This window comes from Hypomesus transpacificus, unplaced genomic scaffold (assembly GCF_021917145.1).
Source record: "Hypomesus transpacificus isolate Combined female unplaced genomic scaffold, fHypTra1 scaffold_186, whole genome shotgun sequence".
Classification (NCBI taxonomy): Eukaryota; Metazoa; Chordata; class Actinopteri; order Osmeriformes; family Osmeridae; genus Hypomesus; species Hypomesus transpacificus.
Window position 1 is genome coordinate 226,019 of NW_025813735.1, and position 22,321 is coordinate 248,339.

Below are 22,321 nucleotides of genomic sequence, written 5' to 3' on the forward strand. Positions count from 1 at the left end.
TTATACTTCATCTGCTGCTGCTCTTTCCACTCAGCTGACTGATGAATACAGACGAACACCAGAATCTAGACTGACATCACATCGTAGATGGATACTGACCGTCCTTCTACACGTCAAGACCAAATTCCCCAAACCTGTCAAATTTCGGCTAAAACCTCTGATTGATTTAACAATCACATAGTCTGAGTGAACTGAACCAACCATGTTGGGCAGGATTCCGCTTGGATGCATTTGTCAATTCCAAGAAACACTCTGCCTACAAATGAGGTTCCAGAATATATTTTATTGAAGCGAAACATTGACAATGATAATGAAGCAATCATAGGCCTATAGGAAAGGGAATTAGATACTTCATGCAATGTGAAGTAAATTAACACAATTTCTAATAAAAAAGGTCTCTAATGGTTTGTGTGGGAACAATGGCCATTATAGGCAAAAACAACAGAAAAATATTGTGTTGTTTTCAAATGAAAATAGTTTATTAGTATACTTGCTATCATCAACTATTCAATAGCCTACTATTGTTCTCACATACCACTATAGGCTATCGTCTATACGTGGACATGAAAGGTGTAAACATTTATTGTCATCGTGCACGATAGCTTCAGTAGTGCTTTGTAATTTGGAAACATTAACGTTTTCTGAGGAGATTAAATACTAGCTAGCTAGCTAGCTATAATTACAGCAAACGGCTTCACCAAATGGCACGCTTTAGTAACGACCACTCAGAAGGCTACTAATGGTGCAGTTTAATGTAGATAAAGTCTAGCGGAGCGGATTACGACAATGCAGTGAAGGTCAAGCTAAAATAGTTTTGCTACCTACATAGCTAGCTAAAACTGACCAAAACTGAGACCAGGGTTTTGATATAGTTCTATATTGATGTAGGTATGTTCCAGGAACATACCTACATCTCCAGCAATTATGTTTTTTGGGGTCTAGCTCAGTGAATAGAGCTTTTGAATGGACATCAAGAGGTGACAAGTTAATGTATTCATATTTGCCACCATTTGTTGTCATGTTTGATATTTGGCCATCATCTGTTTCTTGGTGTTCCTCTCAGGCCTCAGCAGGATGATGTAACACTTTGGGGCGAAGATGCAGACCAGAAGTCCGTAACTGGAGGCCAGGATGGCAAAGATCTCCACGGCAACCGTGAACTTCCCCGGAGAGCTGACGTAAGCTGGTATGAATGCGACCCACACGGCGCAGAAGATCAGCATGCTGAAGGTGATGAGCTTGGCCTCGTTGAAGTTATCTGGGAGTTTCCTGGCCAGGAAGGCCAGGAGGAGGCAGAGGGAGGCCAGCAGGCCGATGTACCCCAGGACCAGGGAGAAGCCCTCCATGGAGCCCACAGCAGCACACTTCAACACCACCTTGGAGCCCTGGAGGCCCAGGTCACGTTCAGGCAGGGGAGGACTCAGGAACAACCACACTGCACAGATCACCACCTGAAACACACAGAAGGTTCCAGAACCTTTGATCTCAGATGAACATTTAGTAGACACTATAGTATGGCAGGCTTTCCTGTCTTAGCAGCCTTTACCTGTACACAGGTAACGATGCAGACACTCCCTCTCTGCTGACTTGGGCCGAACCTCCTCATCAGAGCCCCAGTGCCGGGCTGGGAAGACCGGAATGCTGCCAGGACCACGATGGTCTTGACCAGCAGGCAGGAGAGACAGAGGACAAAGCTGATCCCAAACGCAGCCTGCTGGAGCCCACACGCCCACACAGACGGCTGACCAATAAACACCAGCGAGCACAGGAAGCAGAGCTTGAGTGACAGCAGAAGCAGGAAGCTCAGCTCTGAGTTGTTTGCCCGGACCTAAAATGAGAAGAAAAGTGGACTTGAATAACTGAAGATAGAAAGGAAGAGATGTAATGAATTATTTTCCATGAAAGGAATTACAGTCATGTGATTGGCTCTCACCAGTGGAGTGTGTCTGTGGTACAGGAAGACAACAAACACCCCAACAGTGACCGCAGCACCCGACAGGGCGGCCGTTGTCAGGGTGATTCCCATGGTTTCGTTGAAGGAGAGGAACTCCAGCTGACGAAGGATGCAGGCTGTCTGCTCGCTGTTAGACCACAACTCCTCAGGACAGCGCTCACACTGGAAGGAACCTGAAGGACAGCGAGCAGAGATTCAAAGAAAGAAAGAGAAATGTTATGAATTACCTGTCATGGTAATAAAATCCTTGTATCAGTCAGTAGTAAAGTAAAGTAGTGTTGATTCTTACCGGTGTGGTTGCTTACCTCCCCGTCAGAACAGGGGATGCAGTCGAAGCAGCAGACTGGCTGCCCCTTCCTGTTGGCCAATCGGGTGCCAGGAGGGCAGCTCTCACTGCACACTGACTTGGGGGGCTGCAAAGTTAATGACAGGTCACATATTACGATTTGATATGTGTCACAATACTGGGTTCACGATATGATACATACTGCGATATTGGGCTCACGATACGATACATATCACGATATTCGGCTCACGATACGATACATATCGCGATATTGGGCTCACGATACGATTGTTGCACCCCTACTGTTACTTCATGACTGCTTATACCATGTATACGTATGTATGTAAATATGTATTTGATCAAATTCTAAATACCTAATCAAGTTTTCCTTTGCTTTTACCTCATTCGATCCCGTGATCCACTGGATGGCTGATTCATCAATGCGGAGATCCGACCCTTTGACTTCACCAATGGTGGCCAGTTTGAGGGAGCCCTTGTTGGTGGGCCACCAGTTCACCAGGTCGTAGGCTGCAGGGATATCGGCACCCCGGAAGTAGAACTCGTCTCCGAGAGGAGGGGTGAAGTTCACTCGTTTCAGATGCTGCAACAGCTAATGCAAAGCAAATGCCTAAATAGAGAATGTACTATTTGGAAGAATGAATATGCACTTGGGTTCCTGAGATGCATTTAGCTCACCTCCGCAGGGGAGAGGTTGTGGGGAGGGGAGCAGGCTGGGTTGTTGCCCCAGGAGGGTGTGTTTCTGTTTGGGCAGGAGAGCAGGCTGTGCAGGGCGTGGGCTGCAGCATACACAGCCAGGTACACGCTATAGCTGGTCCTCAGCTGAGAGGTGTCGGTGAAGGAGCTCTCTACCCCCCACAGAGTCTCTGCTCCACTGCAGGGGGGCAGGAGGGGGGCAGTGGGGGCTGGAGGAGATGAGGTGCCGTTTGTGTTTCCTGTCTCAGGGCGGCAACCAAACTCCATCTCCCAGAGTTCCCTGAGGAGCCAATCTTCAGGATGCTGTGATGGATGCAGACCCCTCAGGTGAGCGCTGAACCCAGGCATCGGGGCACTTCCGATAGCCACGCCCAGAACACCGCGCGCAACCTTGAAGAGGGCGGGGTTTTGGAGCAGCTCTGTACTGGTGCTCCAGGCCTCGCTGGCAAGAAACTGTCTGTCAGTCACCTGCAACACACAACACAGAGGGTGGTACATTTATTCATTTATCAAACGCTTTTATCCAAAGCGATAGATGGCAGCACCCTGATGGCACTGCAAAATTTGATCCAGCGGTATAATCTCACATTTCTCTTGGCCAGCTCCAGGAGAAGGGCTCTGGCGTCAGTGTACCAGGCAAACACCAGGATGACGCGAGCAGAGGAGGCCTGGATGGTACCAGCGGCCCGCTCCATGTCCCTCGCCAGAGTCGCCCTGGTGAAGGTCTCGAAGAACGCCAGACATACTCCTGTCCCTTGGACCTCCTCCTGGAACACCTGGAGCATGCCAGTGGAGGTTTGACAGACGGATAGTAAGGTCATGGTGGTTACATTCAGCACTCTGCAAGTCTTAGACACAAGTAAAAAATTACAATTAAATCTCAGCAGAAACTCTTTCAAAAATTATCACATGAAAAGACCATAGACAAAAATCTGAATATTGCTCTTTTCAATTGACTAATGCAGATGACCAGAAAATAAACAAATCTCAAGTCAAAATTCTTGCCCTACACCCCTAGCTAGACAAACCTGAATGCCCAGACGCCCGTAGTCATTGTCCACAGCGACGGCCCCGACCCAGGACCAGCTAAAGCGCTGAGCGAGCCGGGCCATGGTCCGGGCCTGGAACACGTCACTGGGGATGGTTCTGAAGAAGTTGGGGTACCGACTTCTGTCGCTGAGACAGGGGCAGCTGGCCTGGTAGCTGATCTGGAGGAATTGCAAGAACAGCACAAAAAAAAATGTTTACGTTTATTTAGTTAAATACCTACAGCGTGCAGTCATCTGTTTTACTTTCTCAAAAATCATATCAACATAAAGATGTATTATTTTCGAAGACACTTTTACCCAAAGTGACGGTCAGTGGGTATTTAAATGTGGAAACTTGATCTGCAGTAAAACGCAGTTCCACTGAAATAAGCCCATCGTGTCTGGATCACAGGGCTATTCTCCAGGGGTTGCTGAGTGTGTGTCCTCGCCACAGGCATAGAGAGAGGCCCCAGAGCGTGTGAGTGTGTGTGAGTGTGTGTCCTCACCACTGGTACAGAGAGAGGCCCCAGAGTGCTGGCGAGGATCATACTCTGAGTGGACGAGGCGTCGCCGATGACCAGAGACACAGAGTCTGCAGATCGCCCATCTAGAGAGGAGTCAAATCAAATGAACCCTTATTTTTTAAGCCTTTTGTCACTAAGGGCTTCACACATTACTTCCATTGAACTGCACCTAAACCAACCTAGAACTCTTAAAGAAGACAAAGAAAAAATAGTTGTTTTTTTAGAGTTTTTGATTAAGTCAATTACACACAAAATAAAAAATAACATTACAAGGTAATGCAGAATGTTCAATACCTTAACTGAAACCGCTGCACTGCTTTTTCTTTTGTACAATTTAATATTTTCCTTAAAAACAAATACAATAAATACTGTACATTGTTTAAATTGTTGTAGTTGTTGGGGAAGCCTAAAAATCAAGCATTTATTTCCCCAAACTCTGTTAATGTGTATATGACGATGCATTTAAACAGATCCACTCTCTCAAGACAGAAACATACCTGCAGATTTTCCCGCTTGTGCTCCACACTGCGGGCTCCTCCCTGCTACCAGAGACAGCGCCCCTCGGAGGCACCAGGGGTGCATGATGCAGCTATCCAGAATACGGTAGCCCAAACGCAGCCCCGGTAAAAGGAAGGGATCCCGGTTAATCTCATCCACCGCAAACACCATGGCGTGTGCCCATCTCATTTGCTGCCCCTGAAAACTGAAACCATGGCGATAAGTGTTGGGAACCGAGGGAGACTCAGATGCTTAACCGGCTTCACAAGGAGACGTTTGTTATTCTGAGGAGAAAACTTTGGAAAATATAGTCAAATAAATTTACTGAATTCTCGTCCGAAAGTGGATTAAGCACAAACATTTTGAAATCATGGTTTATCATCCATGTATACATGAACAAATATTCTTGAATTAGAATGATGTCTGAGAAACCACATTATTTCACATTCATAATATGATGTTAGTCCTTGATAGTGTTTCAACTTATTATTTTACATGGATATTTTTTAACTGCTCCTTTTGTGTAAATAGTCCGTTTCCATGACATAACATGAGAATGCAGGAACTAAGTAAGAAACTTCATTTAAGGTAAAAAATTATATATACTGTATATAAAATAAAAATAATACTGAAAAAATTATAACTTGTATATAACTAAAAGTACAGCTAAAATACTTAATTCCCTGTTTATACACAATTGTAAACACACACATTTGACTAATAATTTAACAAATATAATTTTGTGCAATTTATCTGACAACTTCTGTAGATCAGTAGAAACAGTTTGTACTTTCCATGTCTGAATATAATGAATTCTGACAGCTTCTCGTTATTGACACACCACATTTACATTTATTCATTTAGCAGACGCTTTTATCCAAAGCAAACTTCCAAGAGAGAGCTTTACAAAAGTGCATAGGTCACTGATCATAAACAACGAGATAGCCCCAAAAACATTGCAGGTAGCCAAAACATGAAGCATACATTGTGAAAAGCAAATAAGTGCCAATAGGAAGAAACATAAGAGCATGTAGTTAAACAAATGACAAATTAAACAAGATGAACCTCAAAAGTGCGAGAGAGTACCTGTAGTGCTTTGAAAGGCAAATTATGACAAAAAGCGATATGACAATGAAGTCTCTGAGGATTTAACTAAATGAGCAGAATACACATAAAAAATAATTATTCTAATGAAGACTTTCATAAAGAGGCAATGAAACAGCCCAGAGCTGGAAACGTCCTCACCAGAAAAACTATCAAATTAAAAGTAAAACATCAGAAATGTTATAATACCTGCTAAATTGTTGCTTTTGAAACCAATGGTTCGTAGGACAAAGGTTGCATTGTGAATTTCTTTATTTCTTTCAGAACTTTATGTTGTATTTGAGATTCTGCTGATCAACTGTCTCATAAGAGTTAACCCACTACAGTCTGATGTTGCACTTAACATATAGTAATAGTTCAGAAAATTGTACTTTGCACTGTGCCTGGTAAATACAATAGACATTTTATTCATTTAACGCTTTTTGTCCAAAATGACAGACAAATAATGCTTATTGAAATACACTGTCCCTCGACTATGACTGTTCTGAGAACTCTGCACTTCTGTTCCTTGTTCTTCTACGGTACTTTCTTTTATACACTTTTCATACATCACTTTGGATGAAACATTACATTACATTTATGCATTTAGCAGACGTTTTTATCCATCTGCTAAAATAATAAAACACAACATGTAAACCTGATGAGAAATCAGAACTTCAAACCTGATCTGATATTTACCTGGCACAGGGTTGCAGGTCCAGGGGTGTAGTGAAGCGCAGGTCTGGGGCAGGAGGCTGGTTGTGGAAAGGGAAGAGTCCCCCAATCAGCACGTCCCCATCCTGGGAGAGGCTCCGGTGATCCAGCGCCTCCGACTGGTCCCACCGCGAGCACACAGTGGCCAGGACCACCTCCAGCCCCCAACCCCCTCTGCCCCCCACATCCCTGCCCACTGCCCACAGCAGCAGCAGGGGCATGGCTGAGTTCTGCCACCCAGAGATGAACCAGGACAGGAACATGGACTGTGCAGGACAGGCATAGATATGAGTTCCTGTCAAGGGCAAGAGTGTGTTTTTATAATGACCATCGTGGCTGCAAAGGACAAAACAAGTTATTGAAACAGAAGCCCCTCAAAAACACCTCCCCCTAGAGAGAGGTGGCGTGATACTCTGTGACGTGTGTGTGTGTGTGTGTGGGGAGTGTGTGAGAGGCTAAAGTGTGTTTGAGAGGTGTGTGTACAGTCTGTGTTACAGGTCTGTGTGTGTGTGTGTGAGAGAGTGTGCCACGTCTACAGCAACCCTAACCCAGGACACAGACACTAACCAGTAAACACACACGATTACGGAGACGGAAAAACAGTGACTAAGAAGCCTGTGTTTTGTTCAAGTCACATGTCTCCGATTTTATTGCATTGGTAAGAAAACTCAGTAATCTGTGGAGGAATCATACAAAGAAGAGAGGATGAACTTAAACACACAAAACAAAAATAAAAAACTGCTCTTTTGTTTGTTCATCTAAAACCCTCGGTCTGCAACTGTCTCTCTATCGAAAAAAACAAACAAGTATTAATATTAGCCGCCTCTAGCATGAAACCTTATCAAAGTAAAAAGTTTTGATTACGCAAAAGAGGGGATATTGTTTTAGAGCTTGTTAAGAGCAAAAGCAGATCTGAGCAAGCATGTTGATGTACCATATAGTACTGTAGTGTATCCAATTGCAAGCATGTCTACATTCTGTTTTGCATCCATTGCAACTTGTCTTGTTCTGTGCAAAGCTAGTAGTACACAATTGTCTTATAGTTGGTGCATAGTCATGCTTGACATTTAACATGCAGAAAAACATAATCTTACAGTTTGTTCCTAACTAACAACTGGACTCTATGGAGAAAAAAAAAATTATGTCCAAATCAACACAAACTTACTAATAACATTCAAAAGAGAAGGAAGACTCAAGATCTCTGACCATGTTTGACTCCATTTTCAAAAAAGACCATTAGACTAAACAGACCTACATTAAACAATCCATCAGGTTTCCTAGTTTTTTTGCTCAATAGTAAATATACATGTTTGAACAGGAAACAGAACTACTGCAACAGGACAGCAACATGAACAATCAATGCAGGGCAGTACTGCCAATGTAGGACAGTTTTGCAGGAATCTGTTCCCAAAAACATTTCAAACACTGGATCAGAACAGACAGTATTTATACAGGTTACATTTACAGTAAGACTGGCAAACCAGGAAGAGGATCTCCAACTGAAGTGCGTCCTCATTGGACAGGACGCACAGGAAGTACACGTTTTTCTCACACGTTTTTTACAGTCATTACCAGGAGGTAAGACTTAAGAACTGACAGTTACATTTGAAAGTAGGGGAACATTGTCTCTGTGTGATTTGACGGAAGTCGCCCAGTATCGTCAGAAGCCCACAGGATCCAAACAACAGTTACATATTTCAATCAGTTCCATTTGGCTCACAAGGCATTGCTCAAGAATGTTTTTGATTTATGACAGTTGTCGAGTGAGTACTGAGTATTGTCGATGGTCATTTAGTCTACAGTGCTTATAGCAGGAGCTAAAATCAATATATGTAGGATGAGACAAAGCGATTGATTACCCATTAGCCTGTGTAATTTGTAGAAGTAAATGTTTTATGGTCAAGGGATCAGCTTTGGCTAACATATTGCATTACAAAGGATGACAAAATGAGTGGATTTACATCGACATAGTTGTCTAGATTTAAGAAATGTTTATAACAAATTGTGTGATAATTTGGTTTTACAATTGTTGCCCTATTTAGTTTTGTTTTAAGAGTGCAGCAGTTAGCTACCATGACCTCTTAGCTAGTTTAAGGTCCTGTTACAGCAGCTAATGAGTCACCACTGGTCCCATGACAACCCAACTTCCACGTTGACATGACATAGTCGTCTCAACCGTGACATATTCACCCTAGAGCCGGAGCAGGAAGTAGACCTCAGGCTCAGAGGAGGAGCAAGGGGAGTCGGAGGTCAACAGTGAGTCATCAGTGTAGTACTGGTCTCCATAGTGATCCCCGTATCCATGGCGCATGCTGGTGCACGCCCCCTCCGGCAGCCCCCGGGCTTCCAGGTGGTCCAGGTAGCCCCCGATGTAGGATCCGGTGGAGTGCCTGTTCACCGGGGGGTTCTGGGAAGCCGGCTTGTTACGCAGCACTACCCCTCCCATACTGCAGGGGGCGCCGTTCAGCGTCCCTCCCCGGGGCTTCAGGGCCTCCTGCTGCCTCTCGCGGGCGCGGCTGTTGATGTGACGCACCCTGCTCTGGCTGCGGGAGGAGAGCCGGCGGGAGAGGAGGGGCGGGGAGTCCTCATCCTCAAGACCTGGAGGGGAGATGGGGGGCTGGGGCTGGGGCTGGGACTGGGGCTGGGGCTGGGACTGGGACTGGGGCTGGGACTGGGGCTGGGACTGGTGCCAGGGTGGGAGGAGTTGGGGGAGTGACTGGGGCAGCCGGGGCGGCTGAGAGGGCTTGTCGCTGTCCTCCAGGCTCACCAGCCTCCTCAACTGCTCCGTGAGGCTATCTGCAGACGGGGGCCGCTTGCTAAGGCCCCCCAGGGGGCCCCCCCTCCTCCGCTCCCTCATGGACGGGGTAATGAAGCTACGGCTGATGATGTGGTACCTGCTCTGGAAGTTACACGAGATGTCCTCAGACGTCAGGTCGCCCAGGGACTTAGACTTGCAGGGGCTGGAAGCGATGGGGGGCCGGGGGGCCTCGGGCCCCGGCTGAGGACTAGGGGTCAGAGGGGGGCCCGTGTGTGTCTGTGGAAGGGGGTGTGGCTGGTTGTCTGTAGGGCTGTAGGGCTGGGTGTGTGCAGAGGCAGAGAGGAGGCAGCCGTAGTCTGTCTGACTGTGTGTAAGATCGCTGTCAGAGCTGGGGGAGTACAGGCCTCGCTCTCTGGACAGGCTCTCCTCCTGGACGCCTCCAGGCTTGTAGCTGTGTGGCTGGCTCAATGTCCTGCTGAACTGTCTACCGCCATTGGTCAGCTCCGCTCTGTCGTGGGGGGAGGGGCAGCTGGTGCGACATAGAGGGCTGGGATTGGTCGGTCTGGGGGCACGGGGGCGTCGGAAGGCGGAGTGCTGTGTGGCCAATGGGGCGTGGCCCGGGGAGGGCTGGAGTGAGGGAAGGCTGAGGGGGGAGGGGCAGAGGGGGCGTTGCGTCTGGGGAGTGTAGCGCAGCGGGAACTGGTGTTGGTGTGGGAGGTCTGGATTGGAGCGGCTCTGCTGGTAGATGGCGTGGCGTTTGGTGGGGCTGGAGTGTCTCCAGGTCGGGGCGTGACGTGGCGACGCCACAGCCGTCTCTGACGGATCCTCGTCCACGTTGACCTCCACCTCCATCAAACTACTTCCTGCCGAGTCCTGACACAACAGGAAGTGGTTCCCGTTCACGGAAGGGCGCGTGTGACTCCATGTCACGCCCCACTCTCTCTCTAACCCCGGGACAGCATCCTCGTCCAGGTAGCTCTCCCCTGTCTCCTCCAGCACTCCCCTCCAGGTGGGGGAGCTCCCCCAGGGCTCTGTGGCTTCCGTACCCGGGAGAGGAGGCACTCTGATCGGGGAGGGACCCAGGCTGGCTGGGGGGGTGCTCTCTGCAGAGTCAGCCTGGATGTTCCTGATTGTCTGCTCCCTCAGGTTGTACACCGAGACGGGAGACAGCACCTCCTCGTCCAGGATGGTGTAGACTTCCTCCTGCTCCGTGGTCTCTGGGCTGGAGAAGAGAGGAGGGGGGCCACCAGGGGAGGCCGCCAGGGGGGGTTCGGAAGGAGAGAGGGCCTCCCGGTGACTCGTGGGGCTGGGCGTGTGAGCCGTCTTCTGAGGAGAGAAGCAGCCTGTAATTTTGTCGGTGTAGCTGGAGGTTTTGTTCGCCTTATGAGGAGAAAGGGGGTTCCCTGGGGTTCTGCGAGGCGAGGGGGGGTCCGGGGGGGTCTGGGTGGGGGTGCTGGAGCCCTGGAAACCATGGAGATGGAGGGGAAGAGGGCGGGGGGGAGGGGACGGGATGCCGAAGACGTGGCGGCCAGGGTTTCCTGTCGTCATGGCAAGGTCACTCCTGTCAGCGGTGAGATCAAACTGGCCAATCAGAGCGGAGATCGACCCGCAGGTGTCGCTGTCGTTGCCGATAGAGACGGCATCGATGAGTCGTGAGAGGGCGCTATCCTGCAAGGAGGCGGGGCTACGCAGGTCGGAGCGATCCACGTTGACAGGGGAGCGGGGGGGTGCTGAGGAGGAGGAAGGGGGAGGGGCAGCAGTGCGGAGGGTGGAGCTGTGATCGGTCTCTGGAGGAGGGGAGAAAACATGGCTGCCGTCTGTCTTAGCGGGGTCGCTATGGATACGCAACTTCCTCTGAGGAGAGCAGAGATCCTCGTCTCTCGTTGGTCCATTCAGCACTCTCTCCTCTCCCTCACCTCTTCCTGCTTCTCCACCAATCACCAGGTAGGATATCACGTCTGATTGGTCGGGCTCTCCGGTCCTATCTGTGGGGTGGGTGGAAGGGGTGGAGACTCTGGGTTGAAGAGAAGCAGATGATTGGATGAGGAGATCCAGGGAGGCGGATCTAGGCCAGTCCACGGGGCCGGTTCCTATGGAAACACAATCAACCAATGAGTGGTAGGGAAGTCGAGCAGATTGTTCCAATACGGCACGATGGACGTCAAGACAACCAACTGACACATTTCACCCAGCCAGCACAAGTCACCAACAGCAACACAAACGAATGGAATGTACCATCAAAACACAACAGAGAAAGGCGGGGTTGGGGAGCGGACCGGACCATGGAGCTGTGTAGGTCACAGAAGGAAACATGGATATTCAGGAGAGAGAGGACCAAATATGACGACTTAACCAAGACAGGAAGGGGACTTTATATGTTATAATTATACAGCAGATCTACTTTTGAGGTGCTTGTTAAGTCAAGTGAGATGAAGAATGTACGGCACACTGGAACAGGAGATGTTGAGGATGAGGCAACCTTAATAGGGTTAGGGATTACCTGCTGGAACCTGCTAGTCACTTCTCTACTACAGGGAACAGAGCAGAACAGAGCAGAGAAGGAAGGAAGAAGAAAGTTAAAGTCTGAAAGAGGAAGAAGCGAGTTTCTAGTGAAACACTGTCATACAGTCTAGCTAAGGGCTCTCCAAACCCTGCTCCTGGAGAGATACCCTCCTGTAGGGTTACACTCCAACCTTGCACCTGGAGAGATACCCTCCTGTAGGGTTACACTCCAACCCTGCTCCTGGAGAGATACCCTCCTGTAGGGTTACACCCCAACCCTGCTCCTGGAGAGATACCCTCCTGTAGGGTTAAACTCCAACCCTGCTCTGTAATATTTCAAAGTCTCATTCTGATTGTTAGAGGACCATTAGAGGGTACCCACCTATGACAGTGTCTGTCCCCAGGTCCGGGTGCTGACTGGGGGAGCAGAGCGACAGCTGGCCCTGGAGCATCTTCTCTAGGGGCATGGAGAGCGGTCGATGGGTCAGGGAGGGTCGGGGTGGCGGGCCGCGTCTCTCCACCCCCGCCGCCTCCCCTCCCGTCCCCGCCCCCTTCCTGTCTCTCCTGTCCGGCAAACAGGAAGTGACACTCCCCTTCCTGTCCGATACACAGGAAGTGACGCTCCCCTTCCTGTCCGACACACAGGAAGTGACGCTCCCCTTCCTATCCGAGGCGGAGGACGAGGCGCTGCCCTTCCTGTCCTTCCTGTCCGCGATGCAGGACGACGACTCTGCGAGCACCATCTTGGTTTTCTTGCGACCCTTGGCGGGGGCACTGGCCGTGCGGCGCAGGAGCTGGTCACTAAGAGAACGCTTCCTGGGGGTGGAGCTTGAGTTGGTGTCAACAGAGGATTTGGAGGCGCGGTTGAATAGACCCCGGATGCCTCGCAGCTGACGACCCTGGAGGGGGGAGAGGAGGAGGGAGAAGAGGAGGAGGCCGGATAGAAGGAGGAGAGGAGGCAGGATTAGTATTCATAGATGGGTTACAGTCCATCACCTGTACAGGTGGGCTCAGTAACTCTCCTCTAAGACGACATCAAGACGCAAGCAGGAAACACAAAGACTGTGACGCTCTGCACGTACACACGTAACCCAGTCACCAGGAAACACAAAGACTGTGACGCTCTGCACGTACACACGTAACCCAGTCACCAGGAAACACAAAGACTGTGACGCTCTGCACGTACACACGTAACCCAGTCACCAGGAAACACAAAGACTGTGACGCTCTGCACGTACACACGTAACCCAGGTAACCCAGTCACCAGGAAACCTTCTTCATGCAGAGCAGGAACATGTTTACACCCACAATAAAACAACACATTTCCTTTTCCTGTCAACAGCAGGCATGGAACTGTACATCATGACAAACATCAGCCCCTAGATGGCGCCACCAGCCAGACGCCACACACCAGTCAGGCAACACTACAACTTCCTGATGTACAGCACCACAACATCAACATGAAGTCACAAAACAAACAAACAGCCTGCAGGACAGTTCACCAGGACCCACCCCCGGGACACAACAACAACACAACAACAAAACAGTTGACATGGTGACACAGTTGACATGGTGACACTGTGGTCACATCTCCTCCAGCAGCCTCCGCTCTGGAGGCTCATGCTTGGAGGACATGCAGCACAGGCCGATACCTTGTTGGATCCTAGAAAGTGCATTATGGTGAAGCTGGGGTTCAGGACAAGGGGACTCCACTGGAGACAAACAGGGAGAGACAGAGCTCAACTTAGAGCACAGGGAGAGAGCAGAGCTCAGCTTAGAGCATAGGGAGAGAGCAGAGCTCAACTTAGAGCACAGGGAGAGAGCAGAGCTCAGCTTAGAGCACAGGGAGAGAGCAGAGCTCAGCTTAGAGCACAGGGAGAGAGCAGAGCTCAGCTTGAGCACAGGGAGAGAGCAGAGCTCAGCTTAGAGCATAGGGAGAGAGCAGAGCTCAGCTTAGAGCACAGGGAGAGAGCAGAGCTCAGCTTAGAGCACAGGGAGAGAGCAGAGCTCAGCTTGAGCACAGGGAGAGAGCAGAGCTCAGCTTAGAGCATAGGGAGAGAGCAGAGCTCAGCTTAGAGCACAGGGAGAGAGCAGAGCTCAGCTTAGAGCACAGGGAGAGAGCAGAGCTCAGCTTAGAGCACAGGGAGAGAGCAGAGCTCAGCTTAGAGCACAGGGAGAGAGCAGAGCTCAGCTTAGAGCACAGGGAGAGAGCAGAGCTCAGTTTAGAGCACAGGGAGAGAGCAGAGCTCAGCTTAGAGCACAGGGAGAGAGCAGAGCTCAGTTTAGAGCACAGGGAGAGAGCAGAGCTCAGTTTAGAGCACAGGGAGAGAGCAGAGCTCAGCTTAGAGCACAGGGAGAGAGCAGAGCTCAGCTTAGAGCACAGGGAGAGAGCAGAGCTCAGCTTAGAGCACAGGGAGAGAGCAGAGCTCAGCTTAGAGCAGCACCACAGGAGACAAACACAAAAAAATTATCCTCTGACTGTGGGGCTTATACTGTGCTGTGTTCCGAAGAGAGAGCGAGAAGGAGGGAGAGGGAGATATACAGAGAGAGAGAGAGAGAGAGAGAAAGAGAGGGAGAGAGAGAAAGAGATACAGAAATAGAGAGCAATAGAGAGATAGGCTAACACCACAGTAATGCTGGCTGGATGATGCCTCCTACCTTTCCATGGATGTCATGAACAGAGACGTGGATGAAGATGGAGGCCTCTGTCAGTCCCTCCAAGTAAACATGCCTGTATCCTGGGGAGGGAGGGAGGGAGGGAGGGAGGGGAGAGAGAGATAAGAGGAGGAGAACATAGATGAGTGACCTGACTCTAGCTGGGAGTTTAATATGGTGCTCATCCATGCCTCACTCCAAGCAAAACACACAGACACCTGTCAATTACAGAACTGTGTGTCCATGAGTGTGTGTGTGTGTGTCCACCTGTGTGTGTGTGTGTGTGTGTGTGTGGGTGGGAGTATGTCCACCTGTGTGTGTGTGTGTGTTTGTGTGTGTGTGTGTGTGTGTGTCCATGAGTGTGTGTGTGTCCACCTGTGTGTGTGTGTGTGTGTGGGAGTGTGTCCACCTGTGTGTGTGTGTGTGTGTGTGTGTCCACCTGTGTGTGTGTGTGTGTGTGTGTGGGAGTGTGTCCACCTGTGTGTGTGTGTGTGTTTGTGTGTGTGTGTGTGTCCACCTGTGTGTGTGTGTGTGTGTGTGTGGGAGTGTGTCCACCTGTGTGTGTGTGTGTGTGTGTGTTTGTGTGTGTGTGTGTCCACCTGTGTGTGTGTGTGTGTGTGTGTGTGTGTGTCCGTGAGTGTGTGTGTGTGTGTCCACCTGTGTGTGTGTGTGTGTGGGAGTGTGTCCACCTGTGTGTGTGTGTGTGTATGCGTGTGTGTGTGTGTGTGTGTGAGTGTGTGTGTGAGTGTCCACCTGTGTGTGTGAGTGTGTGTGTGTGTGTGTGTGTGTGGGAGTGTGTTCATCCATTCTTGTAGCTGTGTGTCTGTTAACCTCAGAAGCAGGCAGACACTTCTCAAGGTTAGAGAGTCAGGACACACACTCACAGCCCTGCGTGTGTCACACACACACACACACACACACACACACACACACACAGAGTAACAGACCTGGCATGAGACTGCTGAAGGCGATGGTCCGCTGGCCTACGAAGTCTCGACCAATAGGATCGTGGTCCCAGACCAGGAAGCGCACCATGGCAATCTCAGCCATGTGGAGGGTGAAGGACAGGGTCTCCTCCCACACAGGGTTAAAACCTGCCGCACACACACAGATAGATATAGATATACACACACACACAGATAGATATAGATATATATACACACACACACAGATAGATACACACACACACACACAGAGACACACACACAGTTTTAGACACCACACTGACACATGTTTTAGCGTTCTGGAAGTATTGAGCAAATGAGGTATTTCATGGATGGCTACCCTCTCCACAGTCATCTAATAACCCTGCTGTTCTCCAGAGCACTGTGACCTTTCCCTCTCCTCTCCCCTGCCACGGGCCCTCTTCCCTGGGGACAGGGCTGGCAGTACCCCCCTGGTCTGCCCTGGTCTCCTGGAGTGTGTGAGTGTGTGTGTGAGAGAGTCTGAGTGAGTGTGTGTGAGTGTGTGTGTGAGAGAGTCTGAGTGAGTGTGTGTGAGTGCGAGTGTGTGTGTGTCTGACCGTTGTCGTCCACCACCCTAGTCTGCTCCTTGCAGCAGTCCACTGGCAGGCCGATGATCTCCACCTCCACAAAGGGATCAATAATCTGAATATAAGAGAGAGACAGACATACAGAGAGAGACACAGAGAGACATACAGAGAGAGAGAGAGAGACAGAGAGAGAGAGAGAGAGAGACAGACAGAGAGAGACAGAGAGAGACAGAGAGAGAGAGAGATAGAGACAGAAAGCATGTCAAATATGAGTTAGTTGGTCTTGGGAGTGACAGCTGAACAGACGCGGTTTCTCTCATTCTGGATAATCATGTAGAACTCAGCTGTGTGTGTATGCATTATTACAGCTCGAACATTTTGGTGTGTGTGTGTGTGTGCACCTCTCCCCGGTCACCCAGCATCGAGTCAGGAGGTTTGGGCAGCTGCTGTCCACTAATGATCTTGAGGATGAGCTGCTTCTTGGGGCAGGCTGGGAGGGGGTCGTCACTGCAGGGGTTGAAGGAGCCTGAGAGAGACACACACACCACACACACACACAGCCAGGAGAACACTTCAGTCTGTGGAACTTTCCTGACCAACTCTTCAACCCTCCCCCCTCCTCCACCATGTGTGTAGTTGATATAGTGTGTATGTGTGTGTGTGTGTGTGTGAGAGAGAGAGAGCATACTGCACCATTGCACATGGTGGGGGGTTTGAGGACGTAGCCTGAGTTTCCGTTCACCAGGAACTTGGAGCGGTTCAGCTGCATCATCCGTCCCTCCGTCTGGTAGTTCAGAGCCACTGGAGAACACATCACCCACTCATCACCCTGTTCACCCCCTCATCACCCTGTTCACCCACTCATCACCCTGTTCACCCCCTCATCACCCTGTTCACCCCCTCATCACCCTGTTCACCCCCTCATCACCCTGTTCACCCAGACAGCACCTCCCAGACCAGGTCACCAATCAGACAGCACCTGCCAGACCAGGACACCAATCAGACAGCACCTGCCAGACCAGGTCACCAATCAGACAGCACCTGCCAGACCAGGTCACCAATCAGACAGCACCTGCCAGACCAAGTCACCAGGCCTCTCACCCAACCAGGAATGACCACAGCGAGACGGACAGCTGTCTCACCCAGTTGGCAGCCGATGTTCCAGTAGAGCTGGGGGTTGAAGTTGGAGGAGTCGATGCGGTAGGCAGAGGGGTAGATACGAGACAGCTGCCTCTGGTTGAAGCACAGCAGGTTCTCAGCTCTGTGGCTGATCAGAGACTGGGCTCGTGTCTCGCTGAATGACAGGACGTCCCCTGGAGTCCCTGAGGATGACAGGAAGAGGAGGAGCTGAGAGGAGGAGGAGCTGAGAGCAGGAGGAGCTGAGAGCAGGAGGAGGAGGGAGGACCACTGGAGGGAGTGTCCCAGATAGGGAGAGTGTGTGGGAGAGTGATTGTGTGTGTGTGAGTCACCTTCGTCCAGGCTGTCCTGAGAGGCTACAGAGTTGGTGAACACCACCAGGTCTGACAGATCTCTGCTGAGCTTGATGGTCTTTCTCTTCCTCCCACCCCTGAGGAGAGAGAGAGAGAGAGAGAGAGAGAGAGAGAGAGAGAGAGAGAGAGAGAGAGAGAGAGAGAGAGAGAGAGAGAGATGAAAGATCAGGTACAGGTACCTCACAGCACATACACACACAATGATTGCAGCACAGAGATCCTGTGGCAGCTTGTACACCACAGGAAGAAGCATCAAAGGAAATGCCTTCATCAAGTAGTTACACACACACACACACACACCCACGCACGCACAATAGTAATTCATGGTGATTTCTGTGCAGAATGTTCCACCTGAGCTAAAGGTTATTTTTGACATCCAGGTCAGTTTTTTTTCTCAGTCAACAGAAAACATTATATTTGTGGAAGCCAGGACATGTTTGCCGCTACGCTGAGAGAAGATGGAAGGTCCCCCCCAGGACCTGACAGGAACCAAGCCTTGTCTGGGTGAAACATCCCATCCAAACACCCCCAGGGCGTCCTAATCACACATGGAGCCCTGGGGCTAAACCAACCAACAACCAGACGCATTTCTGGCAGGAGGATAGCGAGGGTAACCAATAGGAGCTCACCTGTTTAGTTGTCCTCCCGCCTCTCTTCCGGAAGTCTCCTGGCCGTCCTCCTCTCCCTCCTCACTCTGACACTTCAGCCGTGACTTGGAGTGCCTCTGCGCACACACACACACACACACACACGCACACACACCCACGCACATGCACACGCACACGCACAAACCCACACATACACACACACAGACATTTATAACATGAAGGTAATGCAGACATACAGAAATACTGTACATCTACTGTCACAATTTCCACTGAAATCACATTTGTATGTGTGTGTGCATGTGAGTGTGTTTGTGTGTTACTATTAAAGCTTAAATGAAGTTGAGTGTCTCAATAATTATAGTCTTTGGGCAGCTTGCCAAGGGGTAATTAACATGTGGGCGCACACACATACACACACACGGAAGAAATCTCAATTTGATGATTCCAGTTGGAAATGAGGGCTTGAGTTTGTGATTTGAAAATGTGTGAGGAGGAGGAAGAGGAGGGGGGAAGGATGAAGATGATGGGAGGGGGGATGAGAAGGGAAATAGCAGGAGGGGTTGGGGGGGAGAAGAGGGGAGGAAGGAGAGGATAGCATAGCTTCAGTTACTGTGGTACACACACACACACAGATCAGAGAGGATAACTGAGTTAGAGATGCAGGCAGCATCTTAGCCCTGCTTGACCAATAGGAGGGCTGCATCTTTGCATTTGCACACCCTGACCAATAGGAGGGCTGAATCAGCCTGCCTTATACATATTAATTAGTTGTCACCCTGACCAATCCCAGGGTCGGATGATTCCACGCTTGTCGATACTGATTAGTATCAAAATGGAAACAATATCTCCAAGGAAGAAGAGAGAGAGAGAGAGAGAGGCAAGGCAAGAAATAATCTAAGTACTGCAGAAGTAAACTTCCTGGAGTCAAATGTTTTCCCTTCTAGAAAGGTTGTATCAGGGTGAGCTGTTGTTGCTGTTTGTCAGTAGTTTGCTGGGTGTTGGGGAGACGATAAGAGCAGTAAACTCTGGTTAGAGGTAGTTTGTGAGGCAGGTTGATAGCCAGTTTGTGAGGCAGGTTAGAGGCAGGTTGTGAGACAGGTTGTGAGACTGGCTAGAGGCAGGTTTTGAGGCAGGTTGTAAGGCGGGTTGTAAGGCAGGTTGTGAGGCAGGTTGTGAGGCAGGTTGTGAAGCAGGTTAGAGGCAAGCTGGTCTCACCTTCTGTTTGAGGGTGCTGATGAAGGATCTGCTCTGAGACTTCTTCAGGGGAGCTTTGGAGGACTGGAGGGTCAATCACAACACAACACAGAGTTAGTGTGTGTGTATGTGTATGTGTGTGTGTGTGGGGGGGGGGGGGGGGGGTGAGAGAGAGAGAGAGAGAGAGTGTTAAGGAAGATTTCCACTACAAGAGAGAGAGAGTGAACAGTACAGAGCCCCCCCGCTCCTCCTCTCCTGCTTACAGAACAGAAACATGGATGTTAAGAAGCTGCTCTAAAATTATCCCCAATATGAGCCAAGCACATGAAATATGAATAACAGCAACAGGCAGCTGATCCATCTGCCCTGCTGGAAGAATATCTCTCCCCGTGTTAGGGTGTGTGTGTGGTTTGTGTGTGGATGTACGCGTGTGTATGTGTGCCTGTGGTGTGTGTGTGTGTGTGGTGTGTGTGTGTGTGCCTGTGGTGTGTGGTGTGTGTGGTGTGTGCCTGTGTGTGGTGTGTGCCTGTGGTGTGTGTGTGTGTGGTGTGTGTGTGTGTGCCTGTGGTGTGTGTGTGTGTGTGGTGTGTGTGTGTGTGCCTGTGGTGTGTGTGTGGTGTGTGTGTGTGCCTGTGGTGTGTGTGTGTGTGCTGTGTGTGTGTGCCTGTGGTGTGTGTGTGTGTGTGTGGTGTGTGTGTGTGTGCCTGTGGTGTGTGTGTGGTGTGTGTGTGGTGTGTGCCTGTGGTGTGTGTGTGTGGTGTGTGTGTGTGTGGTGTGTGGTGTGTGTGTGTGTCTGTGGTGTGTGTGTGTGTGTGGTGTGTGTGTGTGTCTGTGGTGTGTGTGTGCCTGTGGTGTGTGTGTGTGCCTGTGGTGTGTGTGTGTGTGTGGTGTGTGTGTGTGTGGTGTGTGTGGTGTGTGTGTGTGTGTCTGTGGTGTGTGTGTGTGCCTGTGGTGTGTGTGTGTGCCTGTGGTGTGTGTGTGTGTGCCTGTGGTGTGTGTGTGTGTGTGTGATGTGTGTGTCTACCCACCGGCCGCAGGTTCTTCTGCAGGCCCACGTGCGTGGCTCTGAGCAGGGCCCGGATGCTGAAGCTGTCCCCGTCCTCCTTGTCCCCGATCTGAGCCTCTCTCAGCAGGGAGTCCAGCTTCCTCCTCATGTGGCCCTCCATCTGCAGATGGCCATTACTCTAGAAAGGGGGAGGGGTGGGGAGGACAGGGAGGGAGGGAAAGGGGTGTGGAGAGGATGGGAGAGGGGTGTGGAGGGAGGGTGGAGAAGAGAGGGATGGGAAGGGAGAGGAGAGGGGGAGGAAAAGGGGAAGGAGAAGAGGGGAGAGAGAGATAGTGGGTGAGAGTGTGCATGTATATGTGTGTGTGTGTGTCCAGTTCACCAACCTCGTGAGAGCGGCCCCAGAGCTAAACACTGTCTTGCCACCTCATTAACACCTGGTCTGTCTCCATCACAGAAGGGCTGACCTTTGACCTTAGGGGTGGAGATTCTCTCTCACACCGACATACGGAGAGCGATGAGAGTGTGACCTGCAGTAAGGTTTGTGGCAGCGTCGTTAAGCAGTAATTAGCCTAACACATGCTAACGAGCGCTACATGCTAACAAGCTAAGACTCTTCAGTCCAATTAGTGCTGCAGCCATCGCTTATCTGGCACAGTGGCATCAGTTAGGCTGCTTGGTTAGTGTGTGTGTGTGCTTCTGTGTGTGTGTGTGTGGTGTAACTTACGTTGCTGTTCTTCAGCTTGTAGTCGTCCTCCATCTCATCGGCGCTGTCATCATCTGAGACCTCCCCCTCCTCCACATCAGCAGACAGGTACGGGGGCAGACGCTTCCCCTGGGGGGAGGGGGAGGGGGGGAGGGGGAGGGGGGAGGGGGAGGGGGAGGGAGAGGGAGAGGGGGAGAGGGGGAGAGGGGGAGAGGGGGAGGGGGGGAGGGGGGGGAGGGGGGAGGAGGGGGAGGGAGAGGGGGAGGGGAGGGGGGGGGGGGGGGGGGAGGAGGAGGGGAGGGGGAGGGGGGAGGGGGGGGAGGAGGGGAGGGAGAGGGGGAGGGGAGGGGGGGGGAGGGGGGGAGGGGGGGAGGGAGAGGGAGGGGGGAGGGGGAGGGGGAGGGGGAGGGGGGGGGGGGGGAGGGGTAGGGGGGGGGGGAGAGAGACTTGATTGTTGGGCAGACATTTCTCACACACAGTCATGTCACACACTGTCCCTAAACACCTGTCACAGGTACCATAGATCATCCAGATCTCAATAGATCCCTCCTCCTGCTCTCTTCTGACATACACACACACACACACACACACTCACTCAAACATCCACATCCACACACACACACTCATGCACATACACAAGGATCCACAATCAGACACACACTAACACGCTAACACACACGTTTGTAGTAAATCAATCGTGTGCCGTCACCCTGACAGCCCTGACTGAGTGTCAGCATACTGATCTGATCACCCCTTCACAACACAATGGATCAATCCAATATAGAGTGTGTGTACATAAGTACGTGTGTGTGTGTACGTGTGGTGTGTGTGTACCGTAAGTATGTGTGTGTGTGTGTGTGTACGTGTGTGTCATGCTGCCTACCAGAAGAACGATATTCTGCCGTCTTTCTTCCAGGATTAAAGATTTACCCACACTCTGTCTGTCTCCCTCTCTCTGTCTCCCTCTCTCTGTCTCCCTCTCTCTGTCTCCCTCTGTCTGTCTCCCTCTCTCTGTCTCCCTCTCTCTGTCTCCCTCTCTCTGTCCCCTTCTGTATGTCTCCCTCTGTCTGGCTCCCTCTCTCTGTCTCCCTCTGTCTCCCTCTGTCTCCCTC

At 50.6% G+C, this 22,321-nt stretch overlaps 3 protein-coding genes across 3 annotated transcripts in view; 1 reads left to right on the forward strand and 2 right to left on the reverse strand.

Annotated features, from left to right (window-relative positions):
• Nucleotides 1–1,016: 1,016 nt before the first annotated feature.
• LOC124489217 (extracellular calcium-sensing receptor-like) lies at nt 1,017–7,064 on the reverse strand. The gene is made up of 12 exons (XM_047051905.1): nt 6,787–7,064; nt 5,031–5,209; nt 4,489–4,589; nt 3,983–4,162; nt 3,542–3,730; nt 3,212–3,422; nt 2,937–3,133; nt 2,641–2,850; nt 2,244–2,367; nt 1,934–2,127; nt 1,547–1,828; nt 1,017–1,451 (listed from the first exon to the last, which is right to left on the reverse strand). Exons 1-12 carry the CDS (start codon nt 7,062–7,064, stop codon nt 1,017–1,019), a joined length of 2,580 nt encoding a protein of 859 aa, XP_046907861.1.
• Nucleotides 7,065–7,449: 385 nt separating this feature from the next.
• Nucleotides 7,450–21,730, reverse strand: LOC124489218 (1-phosphatidylinositol 4,5-bisphosphate phosphodiesterase eta-1-like). Its single transcript, XM_047051906.1, has 16 exons — nt 21,722–21,730; nt 21,231–21,338; nt 20,529–20,684; nt 19,522–19,584; nt 18,328–18,422; nt 17,678–17,775; nt 17,351–17,530; nt 16,902–17,009; nt 16,610–16,734; nt 16,239–16,323; nt 15,664–15,810; nt 14,720–14,799; nt 13,714–13,773; nt 12,743–12,960; nt 12,444–12,616; nt 7,450–11,649 (listed from the first exon to the last, which is right to left on the reverse strand). Exons 1-16 carry the CDS (start codon nt 21,728–21,730, stop codon nt 8,993–8,995), a joined length of 4,362 nt encoding a protein of 1,453 aa, XP_046907862.1. The 3' UTR covers nt 7,450–8,992.
• A 244-nt stretch (nt 21,731–21,974) lies between these two features.
• The window catches only part of ece2b (endothelin converting enzyme 2b), a 13,769-nt gene continuing 13,422 nt past the window's right edge, over nt 21,975–22,321 (forward strand). The window contains exon 1 of the mRNA XM_047051907.1: nt 21,975–22,008. Coding sequence (XP_046907863.1) covers nt 21,975–22,008 — 34 coding nt within the window. The remainder of the gene's footprint in view (nt 22,009–22,321) is intronic.

Coding starts and splice junctions, on each gene's coding strand:
- LOC124489217 (XM_047051905.1), bottom strand. CDS start 7,064: ATGTTCCTGTCCTGGTTCATCTCTGGGTGGCAGAACTCAGCCATGCCC. Junction 4,590..5,030: donor AGCAGGGAGGAGCCCGCAGT/GTGGAGCACAAG, acceptor ACTCCTCTCTAG/ATGGGCGATCTGCAGACTCT. Junction 3,423..3,541: donor TGGAGCTGGCCAAGAGAAAT/GTGAGATTATAC, acceptor TGTGTGTTGCAG/GTGACTGACAGACAGTTTCT.
- LOC124489218 (XM_047051906.1), bottom strand. Junction 17,776..18,327: donor GCGGGAGGACAACTAAACAG/GTGAGCTCCTAT, acceptor CTCTCTCCTCAG/GGGTGGGAGGAAGAGAAAGA. Junction 15,811..16,238: donor TAGGGTGGTGGACGACAACG/GTCAGACACACA, acceptor TGTGTGCGGCAG/GTTTTAACCCTGTGTGGGAG.